This window comes from Pleurotus ostreatus (assembly GCF_014466165.1).
Source record: "Pleurotus ostreatus strain PC9 chromosome Unknown scaffold_4, whole genome shotgun sequence".
NCBI classification, from domain to species: Eukaryota; Fungi; Basidiomycota; class Agaricomycetes; order Agaricales; family Pleurotaceae; genus Pleurotus; species Pleurotus ostreatus.
This window is the reverse complement of record NW_023503159.1, coordinates 2,987,430-3,012,359: the sequence shown is the minus strand read 5'-3', so window position 1 is coordinate 3,012,359 and position 24,930 is coordinate 2,987,430. Positions and strand designations below refer to the sequence as shown.

Genomic DNA, 24,930 nt, shown 5'->3' with positions numbered 1-24,930 from the left:
AGCAGCAGTCCATTTCTTTACACAAAAGCTAGATGGATTCGATAAACTTCCTTCATAACATATACTTCCTTATCAATATCCCCGGATCCTTGGACCCACGATGCCATCCACTGCAACGATATCATCAAACATTATCATCAAGTGCCTCCACGAGCCGTATCACATCTTCCCACTTCCCGTCGTGGCCCCAGTTCAAGGACCCGTCCTTGCCTAGAATTAGGATTTTGTCCACACTACCCGAAAGATTCCCATGTTCCACGTCTCGAATTTCCTTCGCAATTGTGTCCAACCAACGCCGTGCAATGTCTGCTTGCCTCGGGTCCAATACTGGTAATCTCAACGCCCATAGCAATCTATCGGTACCATGGGTAACATACCCTAGATTGAGAATTGTCTAGTTACTGGTATCAGGTTGCAAGGGAGTCGGGCACGCACCTTCTGGCCGGTTCTGTTCCGGGGTCCATTGTATTTCGTACCTCAAGATAGGGAAGCCAGCTTTCATGAAATCCCTTGCAAAGAGCCGCACAGGCAGGTGGACTTGGAGGTTGCTCAGGATCTCGCCGAAAAGCTTCTGCACTTCGCTTGGACTCGAGTTGCTTGGTATAGTTCTGTGTAACTGAATCATCCGGGAGACGAGATCCTTAGAGAAATATCGCTCGAGATTGGGTACGATATCTTCGACCTGGGGCACTGGGTGAGCAATTGAATAGAGATACCATTCCTCGGTAAGATCGCCGATGATGATGCTCTTCACACCCTTCTCCCCCAAACCTTGCGCCAATCCCCCACTGCGCTGCCAAGACATGGGGTCAGGAGACTCAGCAATCCATTTGCCATCGAGACAACCACGGAAGGTGCCAAATTCAGTTCCAACAGCACCCGTTTCAATAACACGGGTTATTGAGGACCACGGCGTTTGTCCAGGATCCCGGAGCGTGGCGAGAGTGCTAGGATCGTCCGGGTCTAACCCAAGAGCCTTACAGAGGGCACGATACTGGGGGCGTAACTCCGAGGGAGTCCTTGGATTGGTGCTGAGGGTTAAAACGTCAATGGAAACGTTACGTTACGAGAGGGGTCGCGGACACCCATGCCGGAGCTCAACTTACAGAATTGCATTGGATTGTAGGACCGCCGAATTGAAAGGTGCATTGTGGCCCGGGGGTAGGCGAGAAGCGTGGTGTAGTATCTGGTGGACAGAATGCGCACCTACAACGTATATGTTTGAAGTTAGCGTATTCACAGTCCGCGATGAATCAACAACGGACCCGCAGAAAGACCAGTTATCTGAATATCGCTCGGATCACCTAGTAGATGTGAGTGCAGAAGGAGCGTCTCAGTGTATTTAAGCTACCTTCCCAGGCACTGATGTTATCCTTAATGAACTCCAGCGCCAACCATTGGTCTTTGAAACCGAAATTACCATCCACCTTGGGGTTGTCGCACGCAAGAAAGCCGAAAGCAGACAACCGGTAACCGATATTCACCCAAACTTCGGACCTCTCTGCCGCAACGTATTGTGCCTGCGAGCTCAAGGAATGAGGGGACCCGAATTGAAGGAAGCTGGGTAATTGTATTAGGCAGGGCTAGGTTGATCACAAGAAACTGTAGCAGCGACTTACCCCCCATGAATGTACACCCTGACTGGGTATTTCTTACCTGACGGGAAAGCTGGGGGTGCGACGATGTTCAAGAACAGGCTTGTTTAACGCATATAGTATGACCTTGCGTCGTGTCTCACAGATTTTATTTGCTTACGGGTTTTCGGTGGGCTTTCCGAACCCGACCTTATCCTCGAACGGAGTGCCTGCGGATGAGGAGGGAGACCATGGGAAGACTAAATCATTGTATCCGTTGTGGCAACAAACCTTTCGCTTGACCGTCGTTTCTTGGCTGTACCGCGTCTGTCAACAGAAGTCACCCTGAAATGACCGAGACTAGATATTGTGATAACCTTACACGAGGCTTCCTCGATATGTTCCTTGTTGTCATACCGGAAATGAGTGGGTAGGGGCTCAGGATCTTGAAAGCGCTTGGGCGGTAAAGCGTATGCGACCTCTGCATCTACGTGGTAAGCACACGGGAAGGATCGAGGAGTACTACAAGTAAGTACCTAGGAATACCGCAGCACCATTCACAGATCGAGCCCCTATGACGGGCCCATATAGCGTTTCGGCCACCACTCTGGCTGAGCTCTTCAGTTCGTCGTGGAGATGAAGGTTAGCCATGACAGTGTAGTCCAACTTAGAGGCAGGGTCCAATATCTCTAGCCGTAACCGGTGATTACCACGACCGGTCGATGACAATGGTAAGCCAACTAGTATTTTGGTTCTCATGATCACAAATATGATAGCATCCTGTGTGCGCATCTGGCAGAGCATACACTCTACATCTCTTGAGAAAACCCTTTAGGCATCTTAGCCCCGACGGATGGCTGCGCCCTTGCCCGAAAGTCCCTCGACATTTCGATCAGAGGGACCCAGTGAACGTTCTCGTGAGTGTTGACCCACTCGATGAAGCGCTCCTGTCCCAGGAGTTAGTACAGGAATAGGCATTGAGCGCCCAATGATAGGGTATCTGAGCGCTCACCAGCATGAGAAGCACATGAGGACGCCTGGTATTAATAAATGTCATTCATGTATGTGATATGTAGGAGCCTGGAGAGAAGTCTTACCCGCTGACATCGGGATGAATGGTGATCGGGAAGACAAACTCTTCTTCCTCCCTGGGTGGAGTATCAGCAATTTCACCAACGAATATCTGGGAATACCTGACCGGTAATAATAAGTGAACATATCTTTCCACAGCTGTTCAACATCTCTGGCGTTTACCTAAACTTGAAGTGAGAAGAAAAGGATAAGTGGAGATAGAAATTTACCCAGCCGTGCGAGTTTGGGCTTGACTTGATGAACCTTTGGGACTGTCAGAGTAGTGCCATAGCGCACCGATTTGCAAGCCTACTAACATCATTGGTGGCAAATCATCAAGAGACCTAGGATTTAGGTCGGAAAAGATGCTATATCGAATGATAGCGAATGTCGGAGTCTCACCAATTCGCTGGGATGCAGACTAGCCCCGTCTCGTTCCCCTTCTGAAGTGGCTTCATCCATGTGCTAGCTTCCTTGGAGTAATCGATTTTTGTCCAGGTATCTTGATCCCTCATGTAATAGGCCTGGCAACTGACGTGTATAAGTCATGGATCAATGAATTATGAGGTTAAACCCATCTTGGACGTACTCATGTGCCATTCCCGAATGGTCTTCGCGGGCTCGGTGAGTGTGGTATACCCCGGAGAACGCAACCCAGCTCACCGTATTCGATACCCCTCTCTAAGAGCAGGTCATTCCCTTCCTTGCTAATCTCCCACCAAGGGGCAACGCTTCCCTGTGCTCATGATGTCAGATAAATGATACGATGAGTCAATTCACGACGTGACACTGACTTTCGGAGGAACCCCATGGTTAAAATCAGTTAATAACTTAAAGGTATGCTCCAAAATATCCCGCTGCTGCTCGTAGGTCATGGCAATAGGGTTCTACAGGCAATGAGGAATAGCAATTAGTAGAGAGAAAGATCAACTTACTTCGTGAGAGTACCCATGAAGGCCTCTGGACAAATTTCAGAGTGTGTAGCAATGATATGCCGTTACTTACATCTCATGGCCTGCATCTCGAACGGCGGCCATCTGCGTGGGGAATGTTTCGAGACTGTGCCCTAATGGTATCAGAAGTCAAGATGCGGATTTGGGACCGGGAGTAACAAGGGGGTACCAGGGATGAACCAAGTCGTCTGAATGGAATATTTTTCGAACAGTTTCAATAATCGGGGTGTGCCGACTTCGCCTGCAAACATTCCCTACAGTGAATCATCAGACACATTCGTACCGGTGACAAGAATCCACATACACGCGAGATATCTAATGGGGAGTCTTCACCTCCATAGGAACCTAGCCTGTCAAGCGTCAATCGTGAACAAGACAAGGTAGAAAGCCACTCACCAGCCGGCCACGGCGTCGACGTCAACGCCAAAACCGATAAGCACTTTCTTTGCAGGCATTGAGAGAAACTTGCAGACAACTAGGCTGCGCTTATCGTCCTTACATTCACGCCGCTATTCGAAATTCCTGTGGTTGGAACCCCTGTCCCATGTGCAACAATCTGTGCGAACGATTTGAGTTCCTGGGAGGTGGCTCGATGGGCGATTAGTTCCTCCGCACGCCGAATGTCGTTTTTTGAAATCTCGACCATAATCCACGAGGTTTTGGCTATCTCTTCTGATACGGTGGAATTAGTCTATCCCGGTTTAATAAATCAAACATACAATGAGCTAGAAGATGTTCTCGGAGGATCGACATCATCCTCTCGACATAGACGTTGGTCTACAGACTACAAAACCTCCGAATATGAAATCGAGACTCATACATAGATACACGTTACGGTGCCTTTGGTAAAGCGAAGCTGCCGCCCATTCGTCGCCATAGATAAATCCTATTCCTCACGATGGAGCTGAGAAGGGGGCAGTCATTACGGTGTTTCCTGTCAAGAAGAATGGAACGCACCACACTAGCCAGTTGTGTCCACTCTTTCAGGGTTCGGTAATACTCGTCCCTCCCTTCGTCGACCGGAATATCTGGGTGCCATATGACGAATGACGAAAATGACGAAGTAGGAACCAGAATCCGCTTCGCATTCTCGTCGAGATCCGGGGGTATACCATGTTCCTCCTGTTCCTCTTCCACTGGTTTCTTCGACTTCTTCCCTCCCTGCGCCTTCGACGAACCCCGTGTCACCCGACCCGTAGATGATTCCCCACCCTCAGCTCGTTCATCCCTCACATTCTTCCTTTCGCCTTCAGAGGATTCTTTCGGTTTCAGCACTACGCCCACGTATCCCGTAGGTAGCTCCACGTTCAAGCCTTGTATCGTTCTACCTCTGAATGTAGATATAAACCGGGTCTTCGATGACGATGACGATGCCGTTTTATCTTCCAGCACAGTGGAGGAGAGGTGACCATCGACGTTCATTCTTGAGTCACTTGGTGCATTCGTCTTCGACCCAGTGGTGTCATCTTGTGTGTCCGAAACGGTGCTATCAGTTTTGTTTGTGCCCGATGGTGCTCCTATCGCTTCTTTTGCCGCGTCAACCATAAAATATGTAGAGATTGGTGCGGGACCATCATGATTGAGGTGAAACGGCATGAGGTTTACTTTGCATTCGGGCAGCTGGACTGAAGTATGTTTTATCTGGATGGATGCGGACATTGAGGAATGCGACTAACTTCGAAGTTCAGAAACTGCCGCGCGACGCGTTTGTCACACCACGTGCATGTGACGCCCAAGACTTGTTCCCACAGTCAGTACTTATATTCGCACGGTCACTTCCAGGTAATTACTTTGCGCAGTCGTCATTGTACCCTTTAACCTGGACCTCTTTTGTTTGCAGCCCAGCAGTTCCCCGTAGCGCGATTGAGAGATGTCCCTACAGCTCAATCTCTCCAGCCCGGAGATTGACGAAACTTACAGGAAGATCGTGACAGGACAAGAGATCAATTGGGTTATCTACACATACGAGAAGGGCACCAATGATCTCAAAGTCCAATCGATGGGTGTTGGAGGTTTAGAAGAATTGGAAGATGAATTCTCGGATGGGAAGTAAGTCCTGACGTCTAGTAGCTTCGTGTTATGTTACTGAACGGCGTCGTAGGATTCAGTACGCGTTTGCGCGGGTAAAGGACCCAAATGTAAGCCCTGATGCGCAGCGTTTGTCAACGAGACTGATCACCATTCATACAGAGTCAACTCAACAAATTTGTGCAAATCAATTGGTGCGGAGAGGGCGTGCCAGAATCGAAGAAGGGTCTCTTCCATACCCATGCTGCGACCGTCGCCAACTTCCTTCGTGGATCGCACGTCGTCATCAGTGCTCGCAGTGAAGTCAGTATCTGCAATCATATAACGTACCATATGGATGCCCTAACTTCCTATACAGTCAGATGTTTCTCCAAGCGTAATCATGACCCGCGTTGAAGCAGCTTCGGGAGCCAAATACTCTTCGCACAAAGAAACGGCTAGGAAATTCGAGCCCATTACACCCGTCGGTACAAGTTATACGCCGGTCGGTAAGGTGGATATCGCAGCACTGAGGAAGACGCCTTCTGCTCCAAATCCAAGTGCTGCCGCAAAACCCCCAGCGCCGACTGCACCCCGACCAGCGTTCGGTGCTCCCAGGCCCGCTGTTGGCACCCCTTCGGCTGCATCGCTGTACGGTAGATCAGCAGCCGCCCAGAATGCTCCAGAAGACGCGTGGCCTGAGGACAAGCCAGCCGCAGCTACGCCACCACCACCACCACCGCCCGCCGCTTCGCGCCCACCCGTCCTTCCAAGTGCCCCGAGGCCCGCTTTCAGTGCTATGGTAGTTATCAAAGCTTTTGTATGAGCACCTTTCGACTGATTCCATTGTCTAGGCGCCTAAACCTACCACTGCTTCTCCTATTGTCGCTGCACCTGCCGTTTCCTCACCTGCTGTTACTTCCTCGACTGTGCCCACTAAACCAGCCGAGGAAGATCGCATCGGACCTGTGGGCACTGCCTATACCCCCGTTTCCCTCCCAGCGCCCAAGAAACTGAGAAATCCCTTCGCTAAATTTGAACAGACCCAACAAGATACTCCGCCGCCACCAGTACATTCGTCAGGTGGATCAAAGAAGCTGACATGGAGTGAGAGACAAGCCTTAGCAAAGAAACAAGCTGAGGAGGAAGAGGCTAAGAGTCGCAGTTCGAGCTTTAATCCTGCCACAGCAGCTCCCGTGCCTGCTCCAACATTTAAACATGCGGCGCCATCGTTTGGTAGAGCGGCCGTTCCCCATGCACCTCCAAGGAATTATGGTGCGGTCGCCGGCGCAGCTGCTGTAGGAGCTGCAGTTGGTGCTCTGGGCACGGCAGCGTACGCTGCTGCCTCAGAGCCTGAGGAACCTGTTCCTGAAGAAGCCGCTCCGGTGAGTTGGATTCTGCAGACGAGACTCTGATGTTGAATACCGTCATATTTAGCCTCCGCCTCCCCCGCCTCCTCCCCCGCCTCGCCCTCTTGAACCAGAGCCAGAACCTGAATATGAACCTGAGCCAGTCGCGGCGCCCCCTCCGCCCCCTCCGCCACCACCACCACCACCGCCGCCGCCTCCCCCTCCTGTCCTAGAGGCGGCACCTCCTCCACCGCCGCCTCCGCCTCCACCGCCTCCTCCTCCAGTTGCCCAGGTACGTGTTCCTCGTTCTTCGTTAGCTATTAGACTCATATTACATAGATGGCTGAAATGACTATTGACCCGGAGCCGGAGCCAGAACCTGGACACCCCCAAGTGTATCACGGCGAAGGAATTTGTGCCGTCGCCACTTACGAGTATCAGGTTTGTACCGGACTCAACCTTCTATCCTTGTGTAACATCGACCCTGACGATGATACAATCTGCAGGCGGAAGATACTGGTGAGATGAGCCTGGTCGAAGGCGAGCTCATTGAGCAGATTGAAGAAATCGATGAGGGGTGGTGGAAAGGTGTTGGGCCTGGCGGAAAGACAGGGATGTTCCCAGGTGCGATTTTATGAACTTCTTAGACGTCAATATGAGGTTACTGACTTTTCCTGATCACACACAGCGAACTATGTCGAACTCGTTGAGACGGTTCCGTTGCCAGATGCAACAGAAGCTGTTGCTCCTCCGCCCCCACCCCCGCCCCCACCTCCACCTCCACCACCTCCTGTATGTTCTCCAATGTTTCTGCATCTCTAAATATCTCTAAAATTGATCTATGTTGTTTCAGCCACCAGCTCCTGAACCTGTAGCTGCAGTGCCTCCTCCCCCTCCCCCTCCGCCGCCACCTCCCCCTGGTCGCCCAGCCATAGACGAAGGCATCGTTGCAGTTGCATTATACGAGTGCGTTTCTCCATTCTCATCTAAGACGCTCTCATCATAATTCGCTTGGGACTTCAGGTATGATGCTGCAGAGGACAACGAAATATCGTTCCGCGAGGGCGAGCGCATCACCGAGATCGAAGCAGCCTCGGATGATTGGTGGCAAGGAAAGAACACCGCAGGCCAGGTTGGATATTTCCCTGGTGAGTGTTGGGATTCATCCGAGCACGGTGAAATTTAGCTAATTGGTGGCTGATTCGTCGCACGTAGCTAATTATGTCGAAGTTCAAGAGTGAACCTGCGAGACTGGGGAAAGAGACTTGAGAACGGGCAAAGGAGTGTGTCGTAATGGCAGCACAATGGATTCTTCGGACTGTTTATGTAGATTGGACTCGAATAATTCACCACAGATAGCGAGCCTCCTTTACTTAAGTACGACGAAGGTAGAACCTCAATGCCTCTCTGTGTTTATCTGTGGTTGGGCCTATTCTGCTTACGGCTACAAACAGTAACATATAACATACAAGTTTCAGGCCCGTGACTTCGTCACGCATGGGACTCAGGCTTCCATGATAGATACTATGCTTCATCAATGCTTCGTACCCCATCACTACTTCGTACCCCTTGAACTACTCACCCATTGTCTCCTCCCCTGCTAAGATATTCTCGGAATATGATGTAGCAATGCCTACGCACGCATTCGTACCACTTTGAAGCAATACACGACCATATTTCAAACAGTAGAATCTTGGCTGGTGTCACGCTCTGCCGCAGAAGCCGCTGCGGACAATGAATCTGGGATTGATTTATCCTGCGTGAGTTCCAATACCTTTTCCGCTCGTCCCTGTGATCGCCAAGTCGGAGTGCAACACTGTGACGTGACGTTTGTGACGCTACGAAGTAGTGATGGGGTACGAAGCATTGATGAAACATAGTATAATGAAACTCAAATCAGAGACTGTGGCTTTGGGATACATATATGAATCCCATTCATTGAATACATCTTAAAATCTTGTTGATGTCCCATGCCTTTGGTGCATGACAATCCCTTCCACCCTCCCCTGTTTTCCTGTTCTAGTGCTCCCATTGAATCAGGGGTGGTGTTATAGGTGCATCCAGGAGGCCCCTTAGGGGCTACTGACGGGCGTTCCTGGCTACGAACTCGGGCTGCGCATATACACGGCTACCCGGAGACTTGTCACGGACTTGTACATATTCGAGCACGCTGTACGTATTCCTACCGGACTCATTGCTGTTTCATGAACGCGCAGACGCCACATGTTCCCCAGTATATATTCCTGTACCATACATACAGTTACCTTATGTAGTTCAAATATTAGTTCCTTTCCGCACTCGCATCCTCGCCTCTCTATTGAAGTCTCCCCGTCGCATCCCCTCACCTCCGCCCGTACCCTCGGTACCTGTGTAGGACTCCCTCCAGAAAGACAGGGCACGCAAGAGTGTGGGAGGCGCAGCCAGTAGCTGAAGCCAAGCCTGTACGTCCTTGCTCCCCTCGTTTCCCTCCGTGCCTCTACGTGGAACCACGCACCCGCGGGTCCATGTATCCCAAGCCCCCGCAAGTGTGACTCTTAACACAATTGTACTACCACAAAATCATAGTCAAGTTGTAAGTCACTCTGAGAGGTTTACTGTGTAGATGTGTAAATGGGTACTGAATATTCTCATCTAACTTCCTCTCCTCTCCTCCATACTCCCTTTCTCTCCTCTATCTCTCCTCCTCTCCTCTTCTACTCATACTCCCTGATCTTCTCCTATACTTGAATACTATACTCCTATCTCACCCCACTACTGTCAAAATCCAAGTTATTTGATCATGATCATCTTTTGCTCTCACCACCCCCCCTGTTTTGTGACTATCTTAAAGATGTTCTGCTACATAAGCAGCTTACTTATCATGAGTCTTGAGAGATTCAATGGGAAGAGTTAATTCTGATCCCTCAACTTAACTGATAATTGAAATATTCTACACAAAAGCTCTGAAGTACTAATGTCTTTATTGCATACTTACAATAAGTTGTGGTCATTTACAGTTGAGTAGTTCCTCCTCTATTTCCTATTTCCTGTTCATCCACAGCCTCCTGGTGTACCCTTACTAATCCTGGCCACTGTTCTGATCTCAATAACATATGTCTATCTAAAAGATTCATATTGTAGACTTTTCACCCTGATTTACATTGAGAGTGTAAGGGCAACCTCAAGATGGCCGACAGCGCAGGCCTAGCAGAGGGAGAATCCAAAGAGAACAGGATGGGGATTCTCCATGCTAGGAAGCGAAGTATATACTGTAGTAGCGTGGGAGGAATGAAGGGTAACTGTACAGTACACCAGCCACAGGTACGAACGAATATCACAAGGTACGAGGGGGCATGTGATAATGAAGTGGAAGGGGAATGTACAGGAGCCGTGCCAGCAACCTGGGGGAGTGGGGACAAGGAATAACAAAGTGGGAAAGGAAGATGGAGGTAGCCCGGACGAGCCCCGAAGTGTATCTATGAGTCCGAGCGAGTCCGAGCGAGTCCGAGGCGTCCGAAGCGCGGGAAGACTTTGGGGTCACCGGACGAGGCTCGGATGCGAAGGGAGTGAACAGAAGGGAAGCGGAAAGGAAAGGGGACGAATGGAAAGGAAAGGGAATGAAAGAAAGAGGGAAGGGACGAGGAGGAAGGGGACAGGACAGGGGAAAAGGGGAAAATAGGAGTGTCCCCTTACATCACCCCCCCTTCAAGGTTGCGGCGACCCGACGCAAAGATTCCTGCCTGCCGCGCCATGAATTCACCAACCCCGAAACTCCGGATTGCTGCGAGAAGATGTCGAAGTACGATTGCGCAGAGCCCGGAGCCTTCCGACTACGCCAACGCTCCCAGGACTGGTCCAGTGCTGCAGGAGTCATCCGGAGAGGTAGAGCAGTCGTCGGATTCATCGGACTCGTCCGGAGTACGCGTACTGCATCTGGATGACGATCATGGAAGTCCTTGACCTTCCGGGCAGCATGCTGGAGGTTGCTCGCGGGCTCCCAGGAGTCGTGCTCAATGCCATAGCCTCGCCAACGCACCAGATACTTCAGGACCCGACCGAACCGTCTGCTATTTCGGACCTCTTCTACCTCATGCTCCTCTTCTCCGTCAACGAGCTGCGGAGGTGGCGGAGCGACAGGGCGTCTACCCGGGATGGGGTCCGGAACGAAGGGAGAGAGTTTGACCACCGGGAAGACGGGATGGAGACGGGATAAGCCCGGAGGGAGCTGGAGTCGGTACGCTGCCTTGCCAACCTTCCGGACGACCTTGTAAGGACCGAGTCGTGCGTGTCCGAGTTTCCGGGAGGGTCGGGCAAGGTTGATGTCCGACGAGTCCAGCCAGACCTTGTCACCCGGTTGGTACTCCGGAGCAGGAGTCCGACGCTGATCGTAGTAGCGCTTCATGTCGTCCTGAGCCTTGACCAATGCGGAATGAGCCTCGTCGACTGCGGACTTCATCCGGTCTACGAACTCGTTTGCGGACTCCATCCGAGACGGTGGTTGGTGAGGTTCGAACCCGAGACGAGGATGACGGCCGGTATCCAGGAGGAAGGGTGACTGCTGAGTGGACGCATGGACCCGGTTGTTGTACGCGAACTCCGCCATAGGCAGGAGGCGAGCCCAGTCGTCCTGGCGCTCTCCAACGAAGATCCGGAGATAGGACTCGAGTTCCTGGTTAGTCTGTTCCGTCTGTCCGTCGGACTGAGGGTGGTACGCAGTGGAGGCAGCCAGCTTGATTCCGAGCATCCGGTAGACTTCTCGGGTGAACTCTGCGACGAATTGTGGACCCCGGTCGGACACAACAGACCGAGGGAGTCCGTGCAGCTTCCAGACGTTCTGCAGGTACAAGTTTGCGGATCCGAGGGCAGACACTGTGGTGTGAGTCGGAATGAAGTGGGCGCGTTTGCTTACGGAGTCGACCACATTCATGACAGCATCAAACCCATCGGACTCCGGAAGCTCGACGATGAAGTCAACACTCAGGCGATCCCAGCGTTCATCCGGAATGGGAAGCGGATGGAGTTCACCCATGGGCGGATGCCTTTGGGCCTTCGTCCGGAGACAGAGGTCGCAATGGCGGGTGTAGGATCCGACGTACCGGGACATGTTGGGCCACCAGTAGCTGCGCGAAACGAGCTCGAGGGTCTTCCACCTGCCGGCGTGTCCTGCGACCTTGGTGTCGTGGTGCTGAGCTACAATGGTCCGACGCAAGTCCGGTGAGTCCGGAACATAGATCTTACCCCGGAACATCAGGAGTCCGTCCGATTGAGACCATTCCGCGCTTCGGACTGTCTTGCGACTGCCCTGGGCCTTCTTCAACTCCTCTGCCGCCTTTGCCACTGCATCTTCAAACTTCGCATTCCGCACTCCAGTCCGGATAGCCGTGAGGATATCCTTCTCCTCCCCTTCAAGAGTGACACCCGTGGCACGGACGGCAAAGTAGGACGGCTTAAGTAAAACCACATCCTTGTTGTCATCCTTACCATCCGAGTGATCCGAGCGGCGCGAGAGAGCATCCGGCTTACCCATTGTCCGACCCGGACGATGCTGGAGAGTGAAGTCAAAGCGGGAGAGGTATAGCGACCAGCGGGCCTGACGACAATTGAGTTTCTGGGCCTTGATGAAGTACTCCAGGTTCTTGTGGTCCGTCCAGATCTCGAACGGAGCCTCTGCGCCTTCAAGGTAGTGCCGCCATTCTTCGAGCGCCCGGATGATTGAAAGCATCTCCTTGTCGTGTATTTCGTAGTTCCGCTCCGCAGCCTGTAGACTTTTAGAGTAGAATGCGACAGGATGCCATTTACCATCATCCGGATCCAGCTGCGACAAGACCGCACCCGTAGCGTAATCCGACGAGTCCGCTTCAACCCGGTATGGCCGATCCTCCTTCGGAAAGACCAGAACGGGCTCCGAAGTGATCAGCTCCTTGATCCGAAGAAATGCGGATTGAGCGGAGTCGTTCCACTGCCATTCCTTTGCGCAAGTGAGGTCGAAGAGAGGCCGAGCGATATGCGAGTAGTCCTTGATGAAGCGGCGGTAGAAATTGACGAACCCGAGGAAGGATTGGAGTTCAGTCCGAGTCCGGGGGGTCGGCCAGTCCGCGACTCCGGAAACCTTCACGGGATCCATCTCGATCTTACCCTCAGAGATGACAACTCCAAGATACTCCACCTTGGTCTGCTCGAATTCGCACTTGTCTGCTCGGAGGAAGAGCTTGTTCCGCTGGAGGATCTCCAGGACACGCCTGAGGACCCGGCGATGCTCTTCGCGCGTCTTGGTGTAGATCAGAATGTCATCCAGATAGATAATGACCACACCTTCCGTAATGAGCTCCCGGAAGAGGTCGTTCATCATGGTCTGGAAGGTAGATGGGCTATTCGTCAGTCCGAAGAACATTACCAACGGCTCGAAGAGTCCACGCGTAGTCCGGAACGCGGCCTTCCACTCGTCGCCCTCCTTGATCCGGACGTTGTTGAAACCCCACCGGACGTCGAGCTTGGAGAAGTAGCGAGCGTTCCGGAGTTTATCCACCAAGTCCGAGATGAGCGGAAGTGGGTACCGATTCTTGACCGTCATGCTGTTGAGCTTCCGGTAGTCCTGGACCAAGCGGAGCGATCCGTCCTTCTTCTTAACAAAGAACACCGGGGCGGCCATGGGCGACTTGCTGGGGCGGATCCGACCAGTCCGGAGATTTTCTTCCAGAAACTCGTCCAGCTGTTTCTGCTCCGCGGGGGACAGCGGGTAGCACTTGGTAGAGGTCGGTTCCGCTCCGTCCACTAGCTCAATGGCGTGATCCCACAGACGCGGCATGGGCAGTTCATCAAAGGACTCCTTGGCGAAGACGTCCTCGAATTCTTGGAGGAAGCCCGGGACTGCGCTGTTCCGAGGATCGTGGGGCTTGTTGCGCTGGAAAGCCAATGCGAGGCGCTGCGAGACCGTCTCCGAAGCTCGGACGTGTTCTTCCCAAAGACTCCGAAGGTACTCCGGAGTCGGAGGAGGAATGGTTGCGAAGATACGGTCGCCCTTCTCAAGTTCGGAGTCGTCCGGAGTTGTGGCCTCATCGTCCTCGTCGTCATCCTCGCAGTCCTGAAGCTGCGGGAGGTCGTCCGAGTGCAGTTCCTCGACCATTGGCATCGGACCCGTACGACACTCCCGGAGTTGTACGGACTCCTTGCGTCGGGTCAGCTTGTCATGGCGGAACTCCTTCCGGCAGGTATCACATCCGGACGGACAGCGGCTCATGGTCACCTCCTTTGTCTGCCAGTCAATCTCGGGGTTGTGCTTCCGAAGCCAGGTGTATCCGAGGATGATGTCCTGCCGTCCGATGTTAGTGACCGCGAAAAGCATCCGTTCCGTGTGATCCTTGAACCAGAGTACAAGGTCCACGACTTCGGAGATGGATCCGTTTTCGTTTGGTGATCCGTCGACATTGAAGACTGGGATCGGAGCGGACAGCTTGCGCCGGGTGAAACCATGAGCATCCGCAAAGCGCGGATGCATAAAGACTCCGGTGGCTCCGCAGTCCACCAGGGCCTGCAGCGTGCATCGGTGTTGTGTATCCGTGCTCTGCACTTCAACGGGTATATCTAGCGAAAGCTTGCCGGGCAGCGCGGAGATCTTATAGCTACTGGGTAGCCGCCGTTCCCACTGCGGGCGAAACCTTCGGAGAGTGCGGATTGTAACCGGAGTCGTTTGCTTAGCGTCGGACGAATCATCGGAGTGATAGGAATCGTCTATTTCGTCTACGCTAAGACAAGCAAATCGGTTATTCACCAACGAGGTCGCACTGATCACTTGTTGGTCCGGACAAAATCCGCGTCCGATTCCTCAACCGGGGCTGTTCCCTCATCGTCTATTCCTTCCGAGGTCCCTGCACTTTCTCCAACATCGGCCACGGTCAGGAGATCTTCGATGGCGGACATCCGCTCCTCGGTGGTCATGAACCGGACGTCGTACCGGAGTGGGCACTCGCGGGACATGTGACCGGGTTTGCCGCATCGGTAGCAGAGCTGCGAAGCGGCGGGCCGGGAGCAGGTGTGGTCGACGTCCATGGGGACGCCGGGTGAGAGAGCCTTCGGAGGAGGCGGAAGTTGGAAGCGGGGTTGCAGAGGCGGGAGCTGAGTCCGAGGTGCGGGGAGTACACCCGCAGGAGTCCGAGCGACTCCGGAGTTGGCTGCTGGTCGGACGAGGGATCCGGAGTGTCCGGAGTTTCCGGAGTGCACGCCAAAGTGGAAAGACTGGTTGGCGGCTCGGTTGTCAGCAACCCGCTGCGCTGCCTTGTACCATCCTTCGAAGTCATCCTCGTCCGGACAGTCTGCGGACTCGGCAACGCGGCTCTGGATGATGGAGTCCAATCCGCGGCGGAACTTCATCGTGATGTTGGAGCCCTCGGAGTATCCGGACTGGTCTACAAGGTCCCGGAACTCGTCGAGGTACTCCTGGAAAGTCCGACGCCCTTGGTGGTATCGGGTGGACTCCAGCTTGAGCATGGCGGCTTCGCGTTCCCGATCCGGAAGGAAGCGAGTCCGGAATTCAGTCGCGAAGGCGGCCCAGGATTCGAAGTACGGATCCTTCGGACTCCGGAGCACCATGTCCGCGTACTCCTTGGCGCGATCCTTCTGGAAGAAGGAGAGACACCAGAGGATTTTGGCCTGCTCAGTCGGAAAGTGGTCCGGACAGAGCTGGAAGTAGATGGAGCACGCGTTGTAGAACGCGCGACCATCCTTGCGGTTTCCGTCGAAGATCGGGGGAGAGGCAGGCTTCAAACGGGAACGCGGGGTGATTTCGGATCGACTCGGGGCGTGCTGGGAGGCTTCAGTGCCCCTCAGCGCGGAGTCCGGAGTTGTTTTCGGAGTAGTCGGACAGGGTGTTAGGAGGAGTCCTTCAATTCGGGCGAGTGTATCCTGGATGGAGCTGATTTGGGTTTGGTGTTTGTACGTCTGAGCCCACAAGGTCTGCAAAGTCTCGGAGTCCGGTCCTGGAGCGACTGGCTCGGATGGCGGGATCTGGCTGGAGGCGCCCGGCATTTCGGAGTCGTCAGGGGGGCGAGGGATGGAGTTCCTTGGGTCCTCAGAGGTGGGTGGGAGTAGCAGGAGAGCGTCCGGAATGTCCGCAAAACCGGAGAGACGTCGAGAACGAGTCCGGAGTGGCGCAGGACGTTTTCCGTAGGGCTCTGGTGCCAGGATGGGAGATCCTGTTCTGCTGTAAGGGCAACCTCAAGATGGCCGACAGCGCAGGCCTAGCAGAGGGAGAATCCAAAGAGAACAGGATGGGGATTCTCCATGCTAGGAAGCGAAGTATATACTGTAGTAGCGTGGGAGGAATGAAGGGTAACTGTACAGTACACCAGCCACAGGTACGAACGAATATCACAAGGTACGAGGGGGCATGTGATAATGAAGTGGAAGGGGAATGTACAGGAGCCGTGCCAGCAACCTGGGGGAGTGGGGACAAGGAATAACAAAGTGGGAAAGGAAGATGGAGGTAGCCCGGACGAGCCCCGAAGTGTATCTATGAGTCCGAGCGAGTCCGAGCGAGTCCGAGGCGTCCGAAGCGCGGGAAGACTTTGGGGTCACCGGACGAGGCTCGGATGCGAAGGGAGTGAACAGAAGGGAAGCGGAAAGGAAAGGGGACGAATGGAAAGGAAAGGGAATGAAAGAAAGAGGGAAGGGACGAGGAGGAAGGGGACAGGACAGGGGAAAAGGGGAAAATAGGAGTGTCCCCTTACAGAGAGGCATTGGTTGTCATTGTTAATGCTTGCCAGAGCACTCCCCATGGTTATCTACAGTGACTGTGTCCCAGAACCCTCATTTAGTAAGCATCCCTACCAACACTCTGTATTCAATACAGTAAATCTGCCATGAAGCTTGCATGCATGCAAGGACATTTCTCAGGTATGCTAATCCCTCCTTATCAGTCATATCTCTTACTTGTAGTCCTGTATAGCTTAGTTTGCTACTCCCATAGGTACAGACTTTTGGCGAAAGACTAATAACTAAAATACCTCAAAGTTCAACCTCAGACATTAATCACAGCTGTAAATAAATGATCAAAGCTCCAATTGAATAATAACTGCATAATCCTACAGTCTACATTTTGTTGATATCCTGCTTCAATGTTTTGATGAATTGCTTAGTTTAAGTACTTGAAGCTTATTTGTTAAAGTATGTTATGCAGAGGGAGAGAAGACATGATGCCTTTATGGCTACCCTTATCATAATCTAGTAGCATTGACAGTCCAGAGTTCAGTCTGGTAGTCCTTGTTCCCTATTCCCTATCCATCCCCTGTCCCCCTGTGTGGCTCTGTGAAGCTCTTTTTTGATTATGTAACATTAAATCTGATTACATAACATTATGGACCGTTGTGTTTTAATAATATAGACAAGTTTCAGGCCCGTGACTTCGTCATGCATGAGACTCAGGCTTCTATGATAGATATAATGTAGACAACTCAAATCAGGGACTGTGGCTTTGGGATACCATTCATTGAATACATCTTAAAATCTTGTTGACGTCCCGTGTGAGGGTCAGGCCCTTTGTGGTCACGGCCTTTTGTAGATTACTATGCACTCACCTGTATCTCTTATGCACTATGCTTGTAGTTGTTACCACTACAGACTCCTCTCGGTGTTTCCCGCATATCGTACTTGTACTCTGCCGCTCAACTCCTGTACCTTTGTCTCGTCAACACAGGTTCTGGTTGACTCACTGTCTCTCAGCTCTCTTCTCTGTCTCGCAGACCTCGGAAGTCATCCGTTACATTTGTTGACGTCCTGCACCTTTGGCATGTGACAATCCCTTCCACCCTCCCCTGTTTTCATGCTCCCATTGAATCAAGGATGGTATTCACTTCATTTATCACACAGTCATTTATCACACAGTTTTTCTCAGATTTATAGAAAAAAAGAGGTTGGGAGTCATTGGGGCAGAGTTTATATGTAAATATTATTTTTCATACTCCCTCATCTTTACCATACATCTAATCTGCTAACCACTCACTTTTCCTGAAAATATTACATAAAAGCTTCAGCTAACATACATATCTACCCTTCATGCCCCTAAATTGCTCTAAGGGATATCAGTCATTGTCATCAACAATGGTCAGAGTGTTTCCCAGTATTATTCCAAACCACTGTGACAGCTTTTGCTATGCAGCCCCTGGCAACTGACCATGGCCTATTACAACTAAGCTACCCTAAGGGCTGATACATGGTATACAGTCCTGATGTTTACCTGTTCTGTTTGCTCAGTAACACTCACATGGAACTTGGAGATTTGGAGATTTGGGAACTCAGAAAGGAGTCCAACATACTTGCATTCTCTCAAAATTGCACAGCTTCGTAATAGGGAATGTCAGAGTTGGCATAACAGTTGAAATGAAATGGTCAAAACATTATGATTCCGCCGATATGAAGGATTCAGCTTTGACACCCCAATAATGCAACTGAAACAAAACAATAAGCACTAACTCCAGCTTAGGGGCAGGCTCGTTAGTCCATAGCATAGCACACAGTGTAATTCAAAAGTAAATAGCTTTATGTAAGCTGTGGCTGAAAGCAGTAACAATGTGACATCCATGGTGGTGTAGATCAGTGACTCAGTGTGTATACAGGCCAGATGTGATATACAATGAAAACAAATGGAACAACAAAGACCTTCTTCTACAGTGCATTCTTCAAAAGTTCATCTCTGCTTCATAAGCCCCAGTAACAGTTTCCAGCAGCAAACAGCTTGGGGAACTCAGCATATCTGGTGTAATGTTTCAACCGTTTTGTTTTTGTTTACAACCATTACACCAACTCTGACATCCCCTAATCATGCAATTGTTACATTGTAAAACCTCACAATTGTACTACCACAAAATCATAGTTAAGTTGTAAGTCACTCTGGGAGGTTTACTATATAGATGTGTAAATGGGTACTGAATATTCTCATCTAACTTCCAACTTCCTCTCCTCTCCTCTATACTCCCTTTCTCTCCTCCTCTCCTCTTCTCTCATACTCCTTGATCTCCTCTTATACTTGAATACTATACTCCTATCCCACTCCGCTACCATCAAAACCCAAGTTATTTGATCATGATTATATTTTGCTCTCACCCCTGCCTCCCCTGTTTTCTGACTATCTTAAAGATGTTCTGCTACATAAGCAGCTTACTTATCATGAGTCTTGAGATTCAATGGGAAGAGTTAATTCTGATCCCTCAACTTGACTGATAATTGAAATATTCTATGCAAAAGCTCTGAAGTACTAATGTCTTTATTGCACACTTACAATAAGTTGTGGACATTTACTGTGAAGCGTCTGTGTGAGAGAGAGGTCGCGCTGTTGGGGAGAAGAGGTGCTCGCACGACTCCTGCAAGGGAGGGAGGGCCAGTTCCAGGCCAGGGAGGACTTAGGCCTTAAGTCTAAGGGCTGTTGACCTGAGCAGGGGAGGGTGTCAAGGCCTTGTACGACGGGGAGCACAGGTACTCGTTAGGCAGATGGGAGTACAGGAGTGCAATGATATGATTATGTCATTTGATGTACTGATAAGATGGGTAATATACACGTTGTGATAGCTATGTCTGTGCAGAGGACCGCTGACAGGTAATACTAAGTACTGCCGCATCACATTTACAGTTGAGTAGTTCCTCCCCTATTTCCTATTTCCTGTTCATCCACAGCCTCCTGGTGTACCCTTACTAATCTCAGCCACTGTTCTGATCTTGATAACATCTATTATATTAAGTCTCGATCCGTGTGAACTTTGAACTTAGGTAATCTTAGGTAAGCAGCAAATGTTGCGCGCGCTTCTTCTGTGTGAGGGTAGAGGAATAGGAGATAGGAGAGGATGTCTTGCAAGTAAGATTCTGCTGAGAAGGGGGGAATATATGAGCCATAGAGTATAAGTATGGGTAGTCCCTTACACAAGCCTCTGAATGAGCTGAACAGGGTCTGTGAAGGCTTGAGATGGGTGCTATATAGAATGATAGTACAGATGTAAATCTCATCATGAAATGAATTCAGTGTATGTAGATCAATATATACTTCAGAACTAATTACATGAGATGTAATATGATATATTCAGTTGATTACCACAATAATGAAGCTCAAATAATGGAGTAAAGGTTGGGGCAACCAGAGAGGGTAGCTAAAGCTACTCAACTTCCATGCCCTAAGCACTGAGTTTGGCTTTGGGCTCAGCATAGGATACTACGAGATTGCATGATTATAGCTGTAGCAGAATAAAATTTCATTTGTCAGGCTTGAATGACAAATTCATAAACCAAAGCATTTCAAGTTCAGGGTGACAGGGGATACACAGTAGGAGATAGGAGGCACAGTAACTAAACTCAGTTGTTGTGGGACAAATGCATGATTATGAAGCTGTGCAATGTTGAGAGGATGTTACGAGCCACACTTGCAGAGGGACTCGGGGATGCGCGGACTGCGGGTGCGCAGTTCCATGTAGAGGCGCGGGGGGAAACGAGTGAGCGAGAACATACGGGCTTGGCTTCAGCTACTGGCTGCGCCTCCCACACTCTTGCATGCCCTGTATTTCCAGAGAAGATCCTACGCGGGTACCAAGGGTACAGCAGAGGTGAGGGGATGTGAAGGAGAGACCTCAGTAGAGAGGCGGAGGTGCGAGTGTGGAAAGGAACTAATATTCAAACTGAGGTAACTGTATGTATGGTACAGGAAATATATACTGGGGAACACGTGGTGTCCACGCGTTCACAAAACAGCAATGAGTCCGGTAGGAATAAGTACAGCATGCTTGAATATGTACAAGTCCAAAGTCCGTGTAGCCACATGTATGCGCGGCCTGAGTCCGTAGCTGGAATGCCCGTTAGTAGCCCCTAAGGGGCCTCCTGGATGCGCCTATAACAGAGGATGCAAGTATGTCATCAGTACTGTGTAGCATGTATTAGCCCTCAGCTACCATTGTAATGGGCCATGGTTGGTTGCCAGGGGCTGCATAGCAAAAGCTGACATAGTGGTTTGGAATAACACTGGGGAACACTCTGACCATTGTCAATAACAATGAGTGATATTCCTTAAAGCAATTTATGGGCATGTATTGGAAAATGAGGTCGTATAGCATGTAGGATGTAGTTACATCATGGTAAGGAAGGAAGATGCCCTTACATCTCAGATATACAAGAGGTGTATGATACTGTGTGATTACCTAATATACCAGATGAAATTGGTGATTTCTGACAGCATGAAGGGTAGATATGTATGTTAGCTGAAGCTTTCATGTAATACTTCCAGGCAAAGTGAGTGGTTAGCAGATTAGATGTATAGTAAAGATGAGGGATTATGAAAAATCATATTTACATATAAACTCTGCCCCAATGACTCCCAACCTTTTTTTTTCTATAAATCTGAGGAAAACTGTGTGATAAATGAAGTGAATACCATCCCTGATTCAATGGGAGCACGAAAACAGGGGAGGGTGGAAGGGATTGTCACGCGCCAAAGGTGCGGGATGCAACGGGCGACTTCTGAGGTCCGCGAGACAGAGAAGAGAGCTGAGAGACGGTGAGTCAACCGGAACCTGTGTTGACGAGATGAAGGTACAGGAGTCGAGCGGTGGAGTACAAGTATGATATGCGGGAAACACTGACAGGAGTCCGTAGTGGTAACAACTACAAGCATAGTGCATAAGAGATACAGGTGAGTGCATAGTAATCTACGAAAGGCCATGAACTAAGTAGAATGTCCATGAATAGCTAGAACGGCCGTGACCACAAAGGGCCTGACCCTCACACAGGACATCAACAAGATTTTAAGATGTATTCAATGAATGGTATCCTGAAGCCACAGTCCCTGATTTGAGTTGTCTACATTATATCTATTATAGAAGCCTGAGTCTCATGCGTGACGAAGTCACGGGCCTGAAACTTGTATATCTACAGCCACTGTGTCCCAGAACCCTCATTTAGTAAGCATCCCTACCAACACTCTGTATTCAATACAGCAAGTCTGCTATGAAACTTGCATGCATGCAAGGACATTTCTCAGGTATGCTAATCCCTCCTTATCAGTCATATCTCTTACTTGTAGTCCTGTATAGCTTAGTTTGCTACTCCTGGAGGTACAGACTTTTGGCTAAATAATAATAACTAAGATACCTCAAAGTTCAATCTCGGACATTAATCACAGCTGTAAATAAATGATCAAAGCTCCAATTGAATACTAACTGCATAATCCTACAGTCTACATTTTGTTGATATCCTGCTTCAATGTTTTGATGAATTGCTTAATCTGAGTACTTGAAGCTTATTTGTTAAAGTATGTTATGCAGAGGGAGAGAAGACATGATGCCTTTATGGCTACCCTCATCATAATCTGGTAGCATTGACAGTCCAGAGTTCAGTCTGGTAGTCCTTGTTCCTATTCCCTATCCATCCCCTGTCCCCCTGTGTGGCTCTGTGAAGCACTGAGGTGAGCGCTCTTTTTTGATTATGTAACATTAAATTTGATTACATAACATTATGGACCATTGTGTTTTAATAATATAAACAAGTTTCAGGCCCGTGACTTCGTCACGCATGAGACTCAGGCTTCTATAATAGATATAATGTAGACAACTCAAATCAGGGACTGTGGCTTCAGGATACCATTCATTGAATACATCTTAAAATCTTGTTGATGTCCTGTGTGAGGGTCAGGCCCTTTGTGGTCACGGCCGTTCTAGCTATTCATGGACATTCTACTTAGTTCATGGCCTTTCGTAGATTACTATGCACTCACCTGTATCTCTTATGCACTATGCTTGTAGTTGTTACCACTACGGACTCCTGTCAGTGTTTCCCGCATATCATACTTGTACTCCACCGCTCGACTCCTGTACCTTCATCTCGTCAACACAGGTTCCGGTTGACTCACCGTCTCTCAGCTCTCTTCTCTGTCTCGCGGACCTCAGAAGTCGCCCGTTGCATCCCGCACCTTTGGCGCGTGACAATCCCTTCCACCCTCCCCTGTTTTCGTGCTCCCATTGAATCAGGGATGGTATTCACTTCATTTATCACACAGTTTTCCTCAGATTTATAGAAAAAAAAAGGTTGGGAGTCATTGGGGCAGAGTTTATATGTAAATATGATTTTTCATAATCCCTCATCTTTACTATACATCTAATCTGCTAACCACTCACTTTGCCTGGAAGTATTACATGAAAGCTTCAGCTAACATACATATCTACCCTTCATGCTGTCAGAAATCACCAATTTCATCTGGTATATTAGGTAATCACACAGTATCATACACCTCTTGTATATCTGAGATGTAAGGGCATCTTCCTTCCTTACCATGATGTAACTACATCCTACATGCTATACGACCTCATTTTCCAATACATGCCCATAAATTGCTTTAAGGAATATCACTCATTGTTATTGACAATGGTCAGAGTGTTCCCCAGTGTTATTCCAAACCACTATGTCAGCTTTTGCTATGCAGCCCCTGGCAACCAACCATGGCCCATTACAATGGTAGCTGAGGGCTAATACATGCTACACAGTACTGATGACATACTTGCATCCTCTGTTATAGGCGCATCCAGGAGGCCCCTTAGGGGCTACTAACGGGCATTCCAGCTACGGACTCAGGCCGCGCATACATGTGGCTACACGGACTTTGGACTTGTACATATTCAAGCATGCTGTACTTATTCCTACCGGACTCATTGCTGTTTTGTGAACGCGTGGACACCACGTGTTCCCCAGTATATATTTCCTGTACCATACATACAGTTACCTCAGTTTGAATATTAGTTCCTTTCCACACTCGCACCTCCGCCTCTCTACTGAGGTCTCTCCTTTACATCCCCTCACCTCTGCTGTACCCTTGGTACCCGCGTAGGATCTTCTCTGGAAATACAGGGCATGCAAGAGTGTGGGAGGCGCAGCCAGTAGCTGAAGCCAAGCCCGTATGTTCTCGCTCACTCGTTTCCCCCCGCGCCTCTACATGGAACTGCGCACCCGCAGTCCGCGCATCCCCGAGTCCCTCTGCAAGTGTGGCTCGTAACATCCTCTCAACATTGCACAGCTTCATAATCATGCATTTGTCCCACAACAACTGAGTTTAGTTACTGTGCCTCCTATCTCCTACTGTGTATCCCCTGTCACCCTGAACTTGAAATGCTTTGGTTTATGAATTTGTCATTCAAGCCTGACAAATGAAATTTTATTCTGCTACAGCTATAATCATGCAATCTCGTAGTATCCTATGCTGAGCCCAAAGCCAAACTCAGTGCTTAGGGCATGGAAGTTGAGTAGCTTTAGCTACCCTCTCTGGTTGCCCCAACCTTTACTCCATTATTTGAGCTTCATTATTGTGGTAATCAACTGAATATATCATATTACATCTCATGTAATTAGTTCTGAAGTATATATTGATCTACATACACTGAATTCATTTCATGATGAGATTTACATCTGTACTATCATTCTATATAGCACCCATCTCAAGCCTTCACAGACCCTGTTCAGCTCATTCAGAGGCTTGTGTAAGGGACTACCCATACTTATACTCTATGGCTCATATATTCCCCCCTTCTCAGCAGAATCTTACTTGCAAGACATCCTCTCCTATCTCCTATTCCTCTACCCTCACACAGAAGAAGCGCGCGCAACATTTGCTGCTTACCTAAGATTACCTAAGTTCAAAGTTCACACGGATCGAGACTTAATATAATAGATTCCTTCCCCATTACCCATAAAGTTCATCCAAGAGGTACTTAACCAGTGACCAGATTCAACCCATTTACAACTAGCTGCCACTTACTACGCGCCTCGATGCAGAGAGAAGCGCACCCTTCTAGTAGCACAAATTATTGATATAGACGACGCATCCGAGGATAATCGGGTGCTTGCAAAGCCACCGTCATCTAGAAGGTTGCTTGTACGTTCTGCTGACTACGAACATCTCCGCCATCGAACAGTAAGTTGTTGCGTCAGATGTCAGGGGTACATTTTTCTGGTCTTACGGAATCTGGAGCATTACCCTCCATCGCG

At 49.9% G+C, this 24,930-nt stretch overlaps 4 protein-coding genes across 4 annotated transcripts; 1 reads left to right on the top strand and 3 right to left on the bottom strand.

Moving 5' to 3' along the window:
* Positions 1–124: 124 nt before the first annotated feature.
* PC9H_006837 (uncharacterized protein) lies at positions 125–2,333 on the bottom strand (the record flags this gene model as incomplete). Its single annotated transcript, XM_036776376.1, has 10 exons — positions 125–378; positions 436–1,031; positions 1,107–1,206; positions 1,266–1,304; positions 1,352–1,560; positions 1,620–1,697; positions 1,756–1,804; positions 1,866–1,901; positions 1,957–2,055; positions 2,111–2,333. The coding sequence occupies 10 exons, from the start codon at positions 2,331–2,333 to the stop codon at positions 125–127; spliced, it is 1,683 nt and encodes a 560-aa protein (XP_036632395.1).
* Positions 2,334–2,383: 50 nt separating this feature from the next.
* On the bottom strand, positions 2,384–4,053 carry PC9H_006836 (uncharacterized protein; the record flags this gene model as incomplete). Its single annotated transcript, XM_036776375.1, has 15 exons — positions 2,384–2,521; positions 2,587–2,611; positions 2,672–2,722; positions 2,773–2,828; positions 2,876–2,909; positions 2,963–2,989; positions 3,048–3,176; positions 3,235–3,256; positions 3,309–3,381; positions 3,440–3,532; positions 3,581–3,605; positions 3,651–3,711; positions 3,768–3,852; positions 3,903–3,948; positions 3,995–4,053. 15 exons carry the CDS (start codon positions 4,051–4,053, stop codon positions 2,384–2,386), a joined length of 924 nt encoding a protein of 307 aa, XP_036632394.1.
* A 431-nt stretch (positions 4,054–4,484) lies between these two features.
* PC9H_006835 (uncharacterized protein) lies at positions 4,485–5,257 on the bottom strand (the record flags this gene model as incomplete). The annotated part of the gene is made up of 2 exons (XM_036776374.1): positions 4,485–4,502; positions 4,556–5,257. The coding sequence occupies 2 exons, from the start codon at positions 5,255–5,257 to the stop codon at positions 4,485–4,487; spliced, it is 720 nt and encodes a 239-aa protein (XP_036632393.1).
* Positions 5,258–5,468: 211 nt separating this feature from the next.
* On the top strand, positions 5,469–8,195 carry PC9H_006834 (uncharacterized protein; the record flags this gene model as incomplete). Its single annotated transcript, XM_036776373.1, has 12 exons — positions 5,469–5,647; positions 5,700–5,736; positions 5,789–5,929; positions 5,985–6,407; positions 6,460–6,990; positions 7,043–7,246; positions 7,294–7,395; positions 7,461–7,578; positions 7,643–7,746; positions 7,808–7,920; positions 7,978–8,102; positions 8,170–8,195. 12 exons carry the CDS (start codon positions 5,469–5,471, stop codon positions 8,193–8,195), a joined length of 2,103 nt encoding a protein of 700 aa, XP_036632392.1.
* Between the last annotated feature and the right edge of the window lie 16,735 nt (positions 8,196–24,930).